The sequence below is a fragment of the Triticum dicoccoides genome, chromosome 1A, assembly GCF_002162155.2.
Source record: "Triticum dicoccoides isolate Atlit2015 ecotype Zavitan chromosome 1A, WEW_v2.0, whole genome shotgun sequence".
NCBI classification, from domain to species: Eukaryota; Viridiplantae; Streptophyta; class Magnoliopsida; order Poales; family Poaceae; genus Triticum; species Triticum dicoccoides.
Window position 1 is genome coordinate 474,446,407 of NC_041380.1, and position 15,708 is coordinate 474,462,114.

General features: G+C 47.3%; 1 protein-coding gene across 1 annotated transcript; it reads left to right on the plus strand.

The window, feature by feature from the left end:
• The first annotated feature begins 10,893 nt into the window (after positions 1 to 10,893).
• LOC119280222 (F-box protein SKP2A-like) lies at positions 10,894 to 15,321 on the plus strand. The gene is made up of 5 exons (XM_037561149.1): positions 10,894 to 11,286; positions 12,246 to 12,539; positions 13,500 to 13,848; positions 13,927 to 14,068; positions 14,668 to 15,321. Exons 2-5 carry the CDS (start codon positions 12,280 to 12,282, stop codon positions 15,054 to 15,056), a joined length of 1,140 nt encoding a protein of 379 aa, XP_037417046.1. The 5' UTR covers positions 10,894 to 11,286; positions 12,246 to 12,279; the 3' UTR covers positions 15,057 to 15,321.
• Positions 15,322 to 15,708: the final 387 nt, after the last annotated feature.

Sequence of the window (15,708 nt, forward strand, 5' to 3'; positions counted from 1 at the left end):
TGCATCCCCAGACTCGGATGGAAGCCGAGTACCTGCCGAGCACTATTTTCAGGAAGTTCTGCAAGGCACTCGTTTAATAGAGACGCAGTGCTCGAAGGATACTATATTCAAATAGCATATATTATTGTAAAACGATATTTTGATAAATTGTAGAAGCTTTTTATACTTGTGCCTGCAAGTATTATAATACCTCATGTGTGGCCGTTTAACATATATGTATATATAATCTGAAAGATGGCAGTTGTCGGCTTCATCCCCCACGCACATAATGCGGGGGTGTTCACAGAAGGCGCATTTTCACACTTGATCCAACGTCTTGGTCCTACAAAGGAGGTGATAGCGCAGCGAACTAGGCAAACGGACTATGATGCTTTATCACTTTCACTTTGCCATAGGAGTTTGATAGTGAGGCTACTTATATAGCCCCTGGTGGCGCATGCGCTCGCTCGAACTCGAGGCGCGTATGTGCCTAGCCGGGAAGCGGCCCTTCGTTAATGTGGAGGAATCCTAAAGATTCCGGTAAGTCATCGAGTGGTTGACCAGTCTCACGCTATATCATGACAGTCAGTTTTCGGCTTTCTCTACTGAGGTGCTCGCCTGGCCGAACCGGGGCACAATCGCAGTAGTTCTCCTGGTGCCGCCTTAGCCGATAGAGCGGAACGTAAGGTAGCAAAACACAGGAGCCGGGCAAACCCAACATTTGACCAACGACATGATTCGGAGCTGATGCATATAAGGTCAAACTCGCGACGCCGAACACTCCCTAAGGTATTCGGTCTTTATGAGGGCGGGCGAGATAACACCCTTAGTAATAAGCCCCTAGTGTCCAGGTACGCGCAAAACTCTGACGTGGCCACATGCCAAAACGCCAGCCTCCTCCTTGGTTATACCAAGAAACCAGGGGATGTGTATCAACAAGAGACAGTAAAAAAGGTTTACGCAAGGTCTTAATCTGAAAAGAATCCTTGGAACGGGTCCCTGTTGCACGTCTGCGCCTGTGTCTCCATTGTGCCGTATCCTGGACGGGCATAGCACGGTGTTCATCTGTAAAAGAGAGGAACTTAGTTAAAGAAAGATCGTGCCAAACATGAGTTATACTAAATAAACAAAGTATAAATTGAAATGGGTAAAATTGAGCTTTATTGTCTCTTGTTTTATATGCGCGGAGCCCCTAGTACAGGGGTATACGGCTATTAAGCCTTTATCAATTGTATGTTTATGCCGGACTCGTCTAGCCGTGTCCGTGGTCTTGACGACCTGTTTAGGTGCTTTGGCTGGTGAAGCCGCTTTATTGTGGGGCTGTCAAGGCAGCCGCACTGTCTTCCGCGCGGGAGGAACACTCAATGTTTTCCCTTTAATGAGATGATGCCTCGTGGACCGGGCATCTTAAGCGTAAGAGATGCATAATGCGGTATTGCGTTAAAGCGGGTGAAAGCTTCGTGCCCCAGCAGTGCTTGATAGCTACTTGAGAATGGGGCGATGTGGAAAGTTAGCTGTTCGCGACGGAAGTTATCGGGGGAGCCGGAGAGAACCCATACAACGGGCATCCGGGCCTGGCGTTACCCCTTGAAAGGAGGTTTTGCTATGGCGAATTTTTGTTGTGTCTATCCCCATGTTGCGAATTGTGTTCTGGTATAACGGGTTTAGACCATTGCCGCCGTCCATCAGAACATTTGTAAAGTGGAGTCCGCCGATTATTGGATCTAATACCAAGGCAGTCCGGCCTGCGTTCCGGATACTTCTAGAGTAATCCTGATGGTCAAAGGTGATCGGTTTTAACAACCATTGGCGAGACTCCTTTGGGATAGGCCGTATGGCGCGTATCTCTGTTGGCGCCATTCTGTTCGTCACGTGAAGTAAGTTTACTGTTTTGACTTCTTGTGGGAAATCCTTTTGTTTCCTGGTGCTCTGCTTGTGGGGTTCGTCGTCGTCCTCACTTGGTGTGTCGAGCCCCTTGTGTTCGGCGTTGAGTTTGCCGGATTGCTTGAAAACCCAACAATCTCTGTGGGTATGGTTCGCAGGCTTCTCGGGAGTACTGTGTATTTAACATATCTTGTCCAAGATTTTGTTTAAGTTGGATAGCTCGTCCCTGTTATCCTTGAGGGGCGGCTTTCTCTGATTCTGCCGCGAGCTTTTGAATCCGGCATTGACCGCCGTGCTCTTTGGGATGTTTCTCTTATTCCGGCGCTGGTCCTTGCTGCGTTGGGGTTTTCCATTTCCATCCCTAACTTCGGATGTACTTGGGTCGCTGGTGCTACATCTTGCCAACCAGTTGTCCTCTCCTGCGCAAAAGCGGGTCATGAGGCTTGTTAATGCGGCCATTGTTCTTGGCTTTTCTTGGCCGAGGTGTCTGGCGAGCCATTCGTCTCGAACGTTATGCTTAAAAGCTGCTAGGGCTTCGGCGTCCGGACAGTCAACTATCTGATTCTTTTTAGTAAGAGATCTGTTCCAGAATTTCCGGGTTGACTCTCCGGGCTGTTGAGTTATGTGACTGAGATCGTCTGCATCCGGAGGGAGGACATAGGTCCCTTGAAAATTTGCCCGGAAAGCATCCTCAAGCTCTTCCCAACTTCCAATGGTGTTTTCGGGAAGGCTTTTGAGCCAATGTCGGGCTGGCCCTTTAAGTTTGAGGGGTAAGTATTTTATGGCATGGAGGTCATCTCCTCTGGCCATGTGTATGTGGAGGATATAATCCTCGATTCAGACCCCAGGGTCTGTTGTTCCATCGTACGCCTCTATGTTTATGGGCTTGAATCCCGCTGGAAATTCATGGTCCAACACCTCATCGGTGAAACATAGGGGGTGTGCGGCACCCCTGTATTTGGGTGTGCCGTGATGTTCGGATATTTGTTGTGTTGCATTGCTTACTAGAGCTTGCTTTCTTGGCCCGTAGATAGATCTGGATGGGCCATCTTTTTGATGCGGATCCTTTGGTGGATCGTGTGCCGGCTTGTGTGCGGCGCCGCTTGCCGCTCCATGCTGGCCATGCGGTCATCTATCCGACCACGTGGCTTTCCTATTTTTTGACTGCGGGGGCTCTAAGGCCTCCTCATCAAATTCAGGTAGTAGCTTTCGCTTTGGATAGCTTTTTGTGCGGCGACTGACGCCATATTTGTCTGCGGTGTTGCGTACTTTGCTCCATCTGATGCTGAGTGCATCTTCCGCAGTTTTGAGCTTCTGCTTCTGCTCTTTTAGGCTACGCGCAGTGGCGATGAGCCTTTTGTGGAGGTTCTTCTGCTCCATGAGCCTATCCGGCGTAAGGTCGTCCGGACTGTTGTTTTTGCCGGGGACGGGGTGTTCGGTTTGTTTAGCCAAGTTGCCCTGTTCGGACGGTTGCTCGAAGGCATGTTCGTCGTCCGCCGGCTTGTCCTGCTCTATGGCTGGGTCTGTATGGCTGTTGTCTCTGTCGAGGCAGGGCTTGGAGCAGCGCTTACGTCGCCGCTTTGATTGCTTTTCGAGTGAACGATCCCTCGTTGCATCCCTGTGTTCCTCGTCGTTGCTTCCTTTGGGTGTGTCCACCATGTATACATCATGAGATGAGGTGGCTGTCCAGTGCCTTATAGGCGTTGGTTCATGTTCATCTCCTACATCGCCGTTCATACCGTCGATGTCTTCGGAGTCGAAGTCGAGCACGTCGTTTAAATTATCGACAGTGGCTACGAAGTGGGTGGTGGGTGGGCTTTGAATTTCTTCATCATCCGCATCCCAACCTTGTTGACCATAGTCCGGCTAGGGCTCTCCTGATAAAGAGAGAGACTTTAGTGAATTCAGAATATCACCAAAGGGCAAGTGCTGAAAGATGTCCGCGGCGGTGAAATCCATGATCGGCGCCCAATCGGGTTCGATCGGTAGGGGCGCGGAGGGCTCGGAGTCTGGAGAGGGGTCCAGCTCCTTGGAGTCACGGGCTTCGCAGAGAATAGGGCTGGTGTTCGGCTCGATCGCCGTAGAGATTGCAGCCCCCGAGGCGGTGTCCAACCACCCATCCTCGATTGGCGCAGTTGGCTCTAAATTAAGGGTCGGAGCTGATGCGGGTGCGGCCTCCAGGGCACTGTTCGGCGGCAGAGCTAGATCATGCCCATCGTGACAGTGCGGCGCGCTCGGCTGCGGCTCGAATCCGTCAAAGATCAAGTCTCCGCGGAGGTCCGCTGTGTAGTTTAAACTTCCAAATCTGACCTGACGGCTAGGGGCGTAGCTTTCGATCTGCTCCAGATGGCCAAGCGAATTGGCCCGCAGTGCAAAGCCGCCAAATATGAAGATCTGCCCGGGGAGAAAAGTCTCACCCTGGATGGCATCATCGTTGATGATCGGAGGAGCCATCGGGCCTAAAAGTGATGACACAGAGGAACTCTCAATGAAAGCACCAATGTCGGTGTCAAAACCGGCAGATCTCGGGTAGGGGGTCCCGAATTGTGCGTCTAGGCGGATGGTAACAGGAGGCAGGGGACATGATGTTTTACCAAGGTTCGGGCCCTCTTGATGGAGGTAAAACCCTACGTCCTGCTTGATTAATATTGATGATATGGGTAGTACAAGAGTAGATCTACCGCGAGATCAGAGAGGCTAAATCCTAGAAGCTAGCCTATGGTATGATTGTTGTCCCTATGGACTAAAACCCTTTGGTTTATATAGACACTGGAGAGGGTTAGCGTTACACAGAGTCGGTTACAACGGTAGGAGATCTACATATCCGTATCGCCAAGCTTGCCTTCCACGCCAAGGAAAGTCCCTTCCGGACACGGGACGAAGTCTTCAATCTTGTACCTTCATAGTGTAGGAGTCCGGTCGAAGGTATAGTCCGGCTATCCGGACACCCCCTAATCCAGGACTCCCTCAGCAGCATTTTGTCCACTTCATCTATTTGCTGCTTATGACCAAGAGAAGTTGGTTAGGCTCGCTACAAAGTTTTATGCTTCCGATTTTACAAGTGATGAACTGGCAAGACTTCCATGGCAACTAAACATGTATGTTACTAATGTGCGTAGAGATGAGAGGTTTCAAAACCTGAAAAATCTGTGCCAGCATTCAGTTATGCTTGTGGAGACAAACAAGCATGAACTATATCATATTGTTTACAAGCTTCTTAAGTTGGTATTGATTCTCCCAGTAGCTACTGCTAGTTTTGAAAGGGTATTCTCTTCAATGAGCTATGTGAAGAATAAGCTAAGGAACAAAATGGGTGATGAATATTTGAACAATTGTTTGGTTACATTTGTTGAGAGAGAATTTTTCAATCAAGTGAAGGATGAAGATGCCATCAATCTCTTCCAGAAAGGCGACCGCAAAGTTATATTGTAAGAAGGATATCATCACTTTATCAATCAAAAGGTACTTATGTGTTATGTCGTTATGGTATGATACATTGAAATATTGCTACTGCCATTGTCCTAGTGTTGTTTGGTTCATATATTGCTTGTGGTTTGTTGTTTAGTTTATATACTATATTTAGAGCAAAAAAACAATTGGGTGAATACCCAGCCTTCATTTCCTGGAGCCGCCACTGAGTACTCCTCAGCCGACACCTCTGGAGAACGTTGGCGAAATTTTATTCTTCTTTCACTGCCTCGAGCTGTTCAACAGCGCCATCTTCACCGGCTGCCCCCGCGTCCTTTGCTGCGGCAATAGCTCATCCTACGTCTCGCCGCACCGCTTGGTGGTTGGCCAAAGCGCGTCGCGGAGCTCGAAGAAGTGAGCCCAGACGCCTGGCCGCCACTGCGGGAAAGCCTGTCGCGTTCATGTGCCTGCTTCGAGCGTTGCAGCTTGACGGCAGGCCGGCTGGAGCTACCGGCCTTCGCGTCGTGATGGGCGCGCTTGTGTGGCGGCGATCCTCCTCGGCCACCACGCCCGCCACCGCGTCCGTCCATGGATCTTCGAGAATTATACAGGATGGGGAGGAATCTCTCGCGGGAGAGAGCAAAGGAGACGGCAGAATGGGGAGGATTGCGGTGGAGGGCGGAGGATATGGAAGAAGCGAACCCTAAAACGCGGTTCGTCCCGCAGATATAGCGGCGGAAGGGGCTATATGCAGGCCCCTTGTAACAATTTATGGACCGGGCCATTTTTAGCGGATATGTTCGGGCCTGGAAAAGAGCAAAAACTGTAAAAGAGTCGGAATTATAAGGGTCAGCGAGGTTTTAGTGTATCTGCTAGAGTTGCTTTTACTAGTTACTTTCTTGTGTTATGTTGGGACGTGGATTTTGTGAGCTCGAGCTCACATGAGCTCAGGTGAATAGTAAAATCCAAACAGTTAGTAAAAAAGTTCAATTTTTTTTTGATTTTTTCTCTACATGCATGCAAAATTTTATGATGGAATCACACTTGTGGAGATGTGGGGAAAAACAAAATCATTGCCCCGAAAAGAGTGTCTTTAGAAGCATTTTAGAGTATCAGTTCAGTTTTTTGGTCTCACCTGCACAAATGTGATTCCATCGCAAAAATTGGCATGCATATAGAAGAGACATCAATGTCACTTGCCAAAAAATCATTTTTATTTTTTATTTTGATTTTACTGTTCCTTGGGATCATGTGAGCTCGAACTCACAAAGCACTTTCGGTTATGTTGCTCTCTTGAACATTGGAGCTTTCTCTACAATGCCATCTTATAGTAGACATGGGTGAGGGAGCTTGAAGTGCATGGGAGACAATATACATGGGGTAATAATTTGACTAATCTCACTTATGGAAAATTGGATAGAGTGCTATGTTGTGTGGATTGGGAGGAAGACTATCCACTGACTAAAGTTTCTACTATGGTCAGCGAAAAGTCTGACCACACTCTACTTGTGATCGGAGATATTCAAAAACTGACCTCATTTTCAGATTTAATAATTCCTAGTTTTGAGAGAGGATATGTGATTTTATCCAGGTTCGGGCTCTTTAGAAGAGATAATATCCTACGTCCTACTCTTCTTTTATTGCGCCACAGTGTATCAAGATTATAAATTATGAAAAAATTATAAGTTTTCTATCTACGAGCCCGGATCCCAGTTTATATAGCATACCGGAGAACCCAGGGTACATGGAGCGGCTACGTATGGGGAGGTAGAATCCTCCATAACCCCATCTTCTTGTTTTAGCACGTCAAGTCTTCTGGAAACTTCATGTAATACTCCATGGGCTGTCCAAAGTGGCCCGGGACGAAACAGACAAGGGCTCCTCAGCCCCGCCCACCAGGCCTGGAGTCGATGTGATGAGAGGCCCCTTTGCCGGGACACCGTCATCATCCAACCCACCTTCCATGCCTTCTCATTTTATCTCAAATTTTTAATCTATTGTATCTTTTGAACCCAAAGTTCAGATCAGGTTTCGTTTTGCATATCCGTGTTCGTTGCAACAAGTACTTTCGAACATGACTAGTTTTGAATACATTTAGACACCTTTTTAAAAATTTATCAAGTTTCAAATATAAAAACTTGATAGTCATAATATTAAGTTTTACAAAGCTTCACTAAATTTCATTTGTTTTTAGGGGTTTGCGGTTTAGGGTTAGGGCTTAGGTAAGTTTGGTTTTTGAACTTGCTAAATTCATCCATTCTATTATGTTTTACTAATTGAAACTTGTTAAAGGTTTTTAAACTCGTCAAAATGTATTCAAAAGTGGGCGTGTTTCAAAGCTCTTGTCACAAGGAACACGAATATGCAAACAAAATATAAATTGGTCTTTCGATTTAAAAGATATAATAGATTCAAATTTATAAGTCAAAAGGAAAAGGACAGGTGGTATGGTGGACTCCCTCCCAAATGTTGTACCAAAAGATGCATGTATGCATGCAACAATTAAGCTATTGTCACAAAACCACTTTTCAAATCTTGGCATAATCATGTGACTACACGCATGCGTGCCCCACCCCTATGTGCCACAAATCGTCTCCCCGTCATCTGAAAGAATATCATCCAAATAAACTCAGAAAAATATGCGAGCTCCTACGTCAAGTATGGAGCTTGATCCCGGGTGGATTGGTTCCACCACAAGGTTTAGTGCAATGGGCATTGCCTCGTGCGGTGCAGGCAGGGTGGTCACCCGATCTGAGTTGGCTCATCCAGATTTGACCCTTCGGTGGTTGTTGGAGACGAGGGATGCAGTGGCTTTGGTGCGACATGGCGTGGTGGCTACGTGGATGGTGGATGGCTCAGCGGATTGGCACGACAAAGATTGTTGACGGCTACATGGGGGCATCAGATGGTGCAGAGGCTTCGGGCGAAGGTTTTGCTGGCACTTGAGGACCGGCGGGTGATAACGTCCGTGGGCGTCGCTTTCCTCCTTGGAGGTGTCGTCGAGGATCATTGCGCCCCACCCTTGGGTCATGCTCTTAGGGTGATAGTGTCGGTTCACCATAGTTTTCCCTCTTCAGGGTGCTGTCTTCAAGACCATGGTCTCGTTCGTGCTTTCCTAAAGTTGCGCGTGCACGACATCGTGGCCGGCTTGTGCCTGACCGACTATGTTAGAGGTTAAGGTGGTGTTGTGATTCGTGTGACCACTTTGGTGATGGCAAGAGGAGTAGGGGCATGACATGTCCTTCATCATTGACAGTTCGACGTGTCCTTGAGCGTGAAGTTGGAGTTGTAGCGGCGGCAGGCGACGCGACAATAATGATGCCATGCGATGGGGCAGGTTAGGATATGTTTGTGCAAGGCACGCTTCTTTGTCCCATGATACTCTTCACATAAGTCGGAGTTGCCTAGTCCACAATATCTATGGTTGATTGTTTGACATAGGCTAACAGGGTTCTCATGCATTGCATGCAGTGCGGATTTTTGGTTGGTCGTCCCGATGAAGTTGGAAATGGCTTGCTCGCGAAGAAGTGATAACAATGAAGTTTGCTGACACCTGTTCTGGACTAGGGGTACTCACCATGTCGTCTCCCGGCCAGGAGGGTCGGGCCGATGACCCCGTGGCGGTTAATTACCGGACCTCTTCGGATGGCCATGACCTATACAAGGAAGATTCCATGAGATTTGAAGCGCAAGAAGAGGACTCTAATAAATCCTAGGCAAGGTCTTCGGTACATTATATAAATCGAGGTCAGACTAGTCGATAGATGATTATAATCTTACACAACAATCTCATGTTAGATACATATACTCTGTAGTTTGTACTACACCTCATATCAATACAATCAAAATTAGAACCTAGGGTAATATCTCTGTATAAAATCTGTGGGTCCATGTTTTTCCAATTGGTTTAAAAATATATTTCTTGACCGATTACCCATATTGCCATCGTTTCAAAACGACTAGATGATGAGCCCTACGTCAAGATGTGTCGGAATCGACTCGAGCAATAGCTTCGACAATGTTCCTCTCTTAGGCTGTGTATGCAGGTTTGTGTGGGTAACAGTTTCGGCCGGATGCCCTCTCTCATAGGCATGATGTGTCATCTTTGTCTGGTTTTTCATTGGTTGAATGAAACAATTTCTTCTTTTAGTTAATAGATTAAGCCTGTGACATCTTTTTTTAATAAGAGTAGCGATGCTGTACAAGTTCCTAAATCCAGATTTGCCATAAATTTCCAAGATTCTATACAAGTTTTTTCTGATGTTCACATACACGCATACACTCATTCATAGGAATGCATGCACGCACATCCTACCTTTATGAGCACATCCGAGATACCGAGCTAGCATCACATCTTAAGATTGACGAAGTCATCACGGGCGTCCACATAAACATTTCCTCCCACTGAATAAACATCATCGAAGAGCCTGAAATAAATCTAAAAAATTACAAGCACCAACATCAATTCTAGGACTTGAACTCTAACAAATGATTCCATCACATGAAACCTAACCATCTGAATTACACCCGGTTCGCTCGCTGTATCCGAGCTAGCTTCCGAGGGAAGGTGCTCCATTTCTATAGACTTCTTCCGCACGTCGACGTACAAGAGCTAAGAAAACCGTAACAAAGGCGCGCGAAATGAATTCTGATGGATGCGTTCGGATCGAACAGCCACGCACGAGCTGACATGGTAGGACGGGGCAGTGTGTGATTGTTTTTGCATGCGGATGTGGAGTATTACGGCCCACACGCCACAGCTAACAGATGCACACACAGAATTATCACTTGTCATCATCCGGATGGCGGCAGACACCGGCAAGTGGAAAGCGACCAGCGGCTCATCGGCTCATCGCGATGGTGAAATAATGGAAGAAGGCGGTATATTTGCTCCACGTAGCGCCAAAACTAGACAACGAGTTCAGATAAAATTCCCAAGTTCCTTTTCTCGACGGGAAATTTTTGAAGTTTTTTTTAACACAGTACAGACGCAAACGCTCATATATATACGTGCATATACTCATCTTTATGAACGCACACACGCACACTCTGGGTTGCCGCTATCGAGCTTAGCACCGGATTGTTTTACTACCTAAGTAGTAACATTAAGCAAGCACGGAGGTGGGCTCTAAGTAAAAGTCATGGAAGAGCACTGCAGGTCCTCGCGAAAATGTGTGTGTGCAAGCTGAGAGGCTGCTCATGGCCACCTGCAGTCCATTCAAACGTGATCGGATCGTTACGGCTGCATTGCACTTGCACGGAGATAAGCCAGTTGTGGGACTTGAAAGCTCGGTGCAGCGCTGTGCCTTGTAGGCATGTACACGTCAAATTATATAGGATGGGCACGCCGCTGGCCACGGAGCCATGCGATGCGATCCGACGACAAAGACACGATGCAGCCTACTGGACTCGCGGACGCATACATATCTCCTCGGCCGGAGACACCGGAACCGATGATCAAGGTCGTGACGCACGCACGCACACGCGGAAGGGAGGAACGGAGGAGTACTCCGCCGGAACACGGAAGCGAAAACGACGGCGACGAAACTCGTGGCCTATTCCGTTGCGAACGATTCCTTCCGCGCCCCTCGGGCCGAGGAAGGAAGAAAGGAACCTCTTTTTGTCGACGTTAAAAAAAGCGCCGGCCCCTCCGTGCCGCCCCAGGCGGCCCTTTCGTGTCCGTCCCTCCGGCCAACGCGCACCCCCGCCCGCGCCCCGAGCGCGAGGAGGGAAGAAAAATCTCCCGCATCCGCCGGGCACCTCGCGTGTCGGCAAGCCACAGCCATCGGCGCCGCCTACTAAAGTCGGCCGGCCGGATATAGCCACCCTTTCCCTGCACGCGCGCGCCACGCCAGCTTCCTCAGCGTCCGCCCCCCTCCCCTCCCCTGGCTTCTTCCTCCTCGCCACCTCAAGGCCTCCTCCGTCTCGGCCCTGTGCAAGGTCGCCACAGGCGTCCCTGTTCAACCGCCCTACCCGCGTCCCGTCTCCGGCTCCGGGCCGGTCGAGGTCCTCGAGGTGAGTCGCAATCTTTCCTTCATCTTTTCTTGCAGATTGTCGGATTATTTTTTCCTCGGGATTGAGTACTCCGGAGGATCATTCGTCCCTTGCTAGCACCACCGGGTCTGTTTGCATTTCTCAGCAGACCTCTTTGCCGATTTATTCCTCAAGTTTCGGGCTTCGTCTCGATTGTACCCCGATTAATCGGCTTTTCCGATGTACTGTAAGCCTAGATTAGCGAGCTCGGCGGCTTTATTGCTTTGCTGATCAAAAGTCAGAGGAAATCGAGACCTTGATCCCTAGAAGCCTCCGCAATGTTTCCCTCGCCTTATTTTAAGGATGTGACTTGCTCTCTGATTGTGACTGGCAAGTCCCTCGCCCAATCCAAGCCGGAAAGGTGCCATGTTGGTAGAGTTCTATAAGTACGCACTTCTCCATCTGTGGATTCTTGATACATTCTTTCCAGCTTCTCCATCTCGTAGATTTCCCTGCCATGCGACGAAAACAGCATTGATCCACAGTATCCGTGGTCGCGCTGTACCTTTGTTCTGATCCCCATTCAGGTCCTCATCTGTTATTTCTTTTCCAATTATTCATAGGTACATAATTAGCCTCACATTCTCAAATTTATTCTTGCCCATCTGACTGTTCGTTACCCCTAATTGGCTATTTCAGTTCGACAAGTATAAAGAACTTGGTGTGCTTAAACAATTTTTGTATAAATTATTTCTGTTTAACCCAGCTTGGTGCCGTCCTGCCTACCTGTGTTTAATCTTATGCTGTTATATGCATTTTCAATAAATCTGTATTGTTAGCAGTGTCCTTGCACGTTTTTCTTGATTGCTATGCCGTCTCTGAATGCAGCTGTTATCACCTATCTTAGTTTTCAGGAAGCAGAGGTCGAATAGTTTGCTATATTATGCCATTTTATCTTGGATTGCTTTTATTGATTGGATTGCCTGTAATTGTAATTGCAGGGGTACATTGATACTTGAAGCAGTAATATTGAAAATGGTCAGTGCGAGGTCAGTAGACAGGCAGTTGGATGCGTGCTTCAGCAACCTCATGGTGTCTAGCGGTGGTGGAAGGGGGCAGGCTGAAACTGGTGGCGCTATGCCTATGTTGTCAGGATGGAAGGACCTTCCAATGGAGCTGCTTATGCGGATCATATCAGTTGCTGGAGATGATCGAATTGTCGTTGTGGCATCCGGTGTTTGCACTGGCTGGCGCGACGCGTTAGGATGGGGGGTCACTAATCTTTCCCTCTCATGGTGAGTAACTTCGTATCTCTCAGTCTAGTTCTTCAGAGCAGCAGGTGTTTTGTTCTGTTCGTGTGAAGAGGACAGAATTTTGCTCAACATTGCATTTGCACACTTTAGGTAAAGGGAGCCCTTATTATGTAGATTTGTTGGAATACTTCAACCTGGCTTTAATTATTAAACGGTGGTGGGGTAGCTCGTGAACTGAGAAATTCGGATATGACACCATGTCGCTCTTACTAGATTGTTTTCTCTAGTCCTCTGACATGCTCTTAAATCCGGTCTCCTATTACCCATTCATATGCTCCTTCATAGGAAAAGTAACCAAACCCATGGGCGTCAACTCGTTCTCCACCCGCCCTAAATGGTGCTGAAGTCTTCACCTTACCCCTTTTTTTCGGTTCTGAAAACAAGACGCCGATTATGTTGTAGTATGAGTCAACAACTAAAATTAATGTTTATGGAAGTTATCACTTTCTAACATGGGTTCATGCGTATGCGTCACAATCTGAGAAACCTTCCACCCACTACCTTGATTCTTGAAACTTCTCATTAATAGAGTATGGAAAAAGGTCACATTTGTTGGTGCTCTATCAGTTGGATGATGCTCATGACAAACCGGTCAGTAAATTTAGAAGGATGTCATATTTTCCCTGAGGGGCACCAACAATGTGACCTTTTTTTTCTCATTTTAATTCCTAATTAATTAATTAATGCGTCGCTTTGATGTTTCCTGTGAAGAAATACCACTCCTATGTTATTTGCGGCCATCCTTCCTTGTCTATTGGTTTAAGTGATATCGTTTCAAATATAACATCTCTTCTGGTGTTCTCTCTCTTCATTTTAAACTCACATGTACACAACCAAGCATTACCAGTGTATATTCATGTTCTTTTAATGGTCTTATAATTGGTGTTGATGGTCTGTACTTTTGGAATTTGTTGGTCGAACCTAAATCTGTACCATCTGCAGGTGCCAGCAGAACATGAATAACTTAACAATATCATTTGCTCACAAGTTCACAAAGCTTCAGGTTCTCACTCTTCGCCAAATCAAACCTCAGCTTGAAGACAGTGCAGTAGAGGCTGTTGCCAACTACTGTTATGATCTACGTGAGTTAGACCTCAGCCGAAGTTTCCGGCTTAGTGACCGTTCATTGTATGCACTGGCCAACGGATGTCCTCGGCTTACAAAACTGAACATCAGTGGGTGTTCCAGTTTCAGTGACAGTGCCTTAATCTACCTTAGTTGCCACTGTAAAAACCTGAAGAGCTTGAATCTTTGTGGATGTGGAAAGGCAGCCACTGATGAATCCTTGCAGGTATTTCGCTTAGCCCAGGATTTTCTTAGCATGTATTCATGAACTTCTGTTTAATAATCTCTGAAAATCTTGATGCAGGCCATAGCCCAAAACTGTGGGCACCTGCAAACTTTAAACCTAGGTTGGTGTGACAATGTCACAGATGAGGGGGTTACCAGCTTGGCATCAGGTTGCCCTGATCTCAGGGCCCTGGATTTGTGTGGCTGTGTTCTTATAACAGGTAATTACCACATATACGATTTGTTCTTTCGATAACCTATTGCTCTCCATTGACTAGTTCTTTGGATAACCTATTGCTTTTCATTGATTGGTGAGAAGCAAAGCTGCTGGTACGTTTGTTTCTATTATTGGTAATCTTCTAGGTTGTACTCCCTCCGTCTGAAAAAGCTTGTCCCAAACTTGTCCCTCAAATGGATGCCTCAAATGGATGTATATCTAGCACTAACTTGGTGCTAGATACACCCATTTGAGGGACAAGCTTTTTCGGACGGAGGGAGTACTTCTGGATATGAAAATAGCACCCAGAGGCACCTGGGTTGCTATGATGTACTCCCTCCGTTCCGAATTACTTGTCTTGGATTTGTCTAGATACGGATGTATCTAGCACTAAAATGAGTCTAGATACATCCATATCTAGACAAATCCAAGACAAGTAATTCGGAACGGAGGGAGTACATGATTTTGAGATGCTTTCAACCAACTGTTAATATTTGCTTTTCGAAAGCCACTGTAAAACCAATAGGAGCTAAGATGATGATGTTTTGTGTCACTCTTTCAGAACTTAGACAAGCACTAATTGTACCCGATCTTTCACTGCAGACGAGAGTGTTATTGCTCTAGCAAGCGGGTGCCCGTACCTGCGATCTTTGGGCCTGTACTACTGCCAGAACATCACCGACCGTGCCATGTACTCCCTCGCAAACAGCTGCGTGAAGAGCAAACGAGGGAGGTGGGGCACCCCGCGGAGCAGCAGCAGCAGCTCGAAGGACGTCGATGGGCTGGCAAACCTGAACATCAGCCAGTGCACGGCCCTGACGCCCCCCGCGGTTCAGGCGGTGTGCGACTCCTTCCCGTCGCTCCACACCTGCCCGGAGAGGCACTCCCTCATCATCAGCGGCTGCCTCAGCCTGACTAACGTCCACTGTGCCTGCGGCCTCCAGCGCCACCGCGCCGGAAGCGCCCTGCAGGCCACCAGCCATGCGTACTGAGGATGCGCGTGCTCTTGATTCCGGCGAACGCCGTGTGCCTCGTGGGGGGGAGGTTTGGTCCCGGCCTGGAGGAAGACGTGTATATAAACTCTTAACCTGGAAATGTAATGTTGTAGTAGGACTATTGTATCATGAGGACTCCGTGATGCTCCCCCATTGCCATTCTTGAAACTGGCAAGAAGTTGCAATGCTATGTATCTGGTGGATTTCAACAAGGATCTGTCGGTTGATTCTGGGTATTGGTAGTTTGCAAGCATTCAGAAAATTTGTCAATGTTTGCCACCAAAAAATTTCAGAATTTTCTTAACATGTTTTCATTTTTTTCGGATTTACTGTTCATCCCGAGCTCATTTGAGTTCTGGAGTAGAATAGACTTTCAAGTTGCAATGCCCATTTGTCTTTTGATGAAAGGGCAAGAAGCCAAACCTGTACCGTGCGGAACAGTGGGCAAAAAGGTGAAGTAAATAGAAAGTTACAAATTTAATAAACTTAATAATTAAGGTTCACACAGTTCGCAAACATTACAAAAATTATTATTCAAATTCAAACACACGAAATATCCAAATGAAGTAAATAGAAGGCATGATAGAAGCACAACAATCATGTGCTATGAAGTGCCCACAAGTAGATCATCTCGAAGTTGGGTATGAAC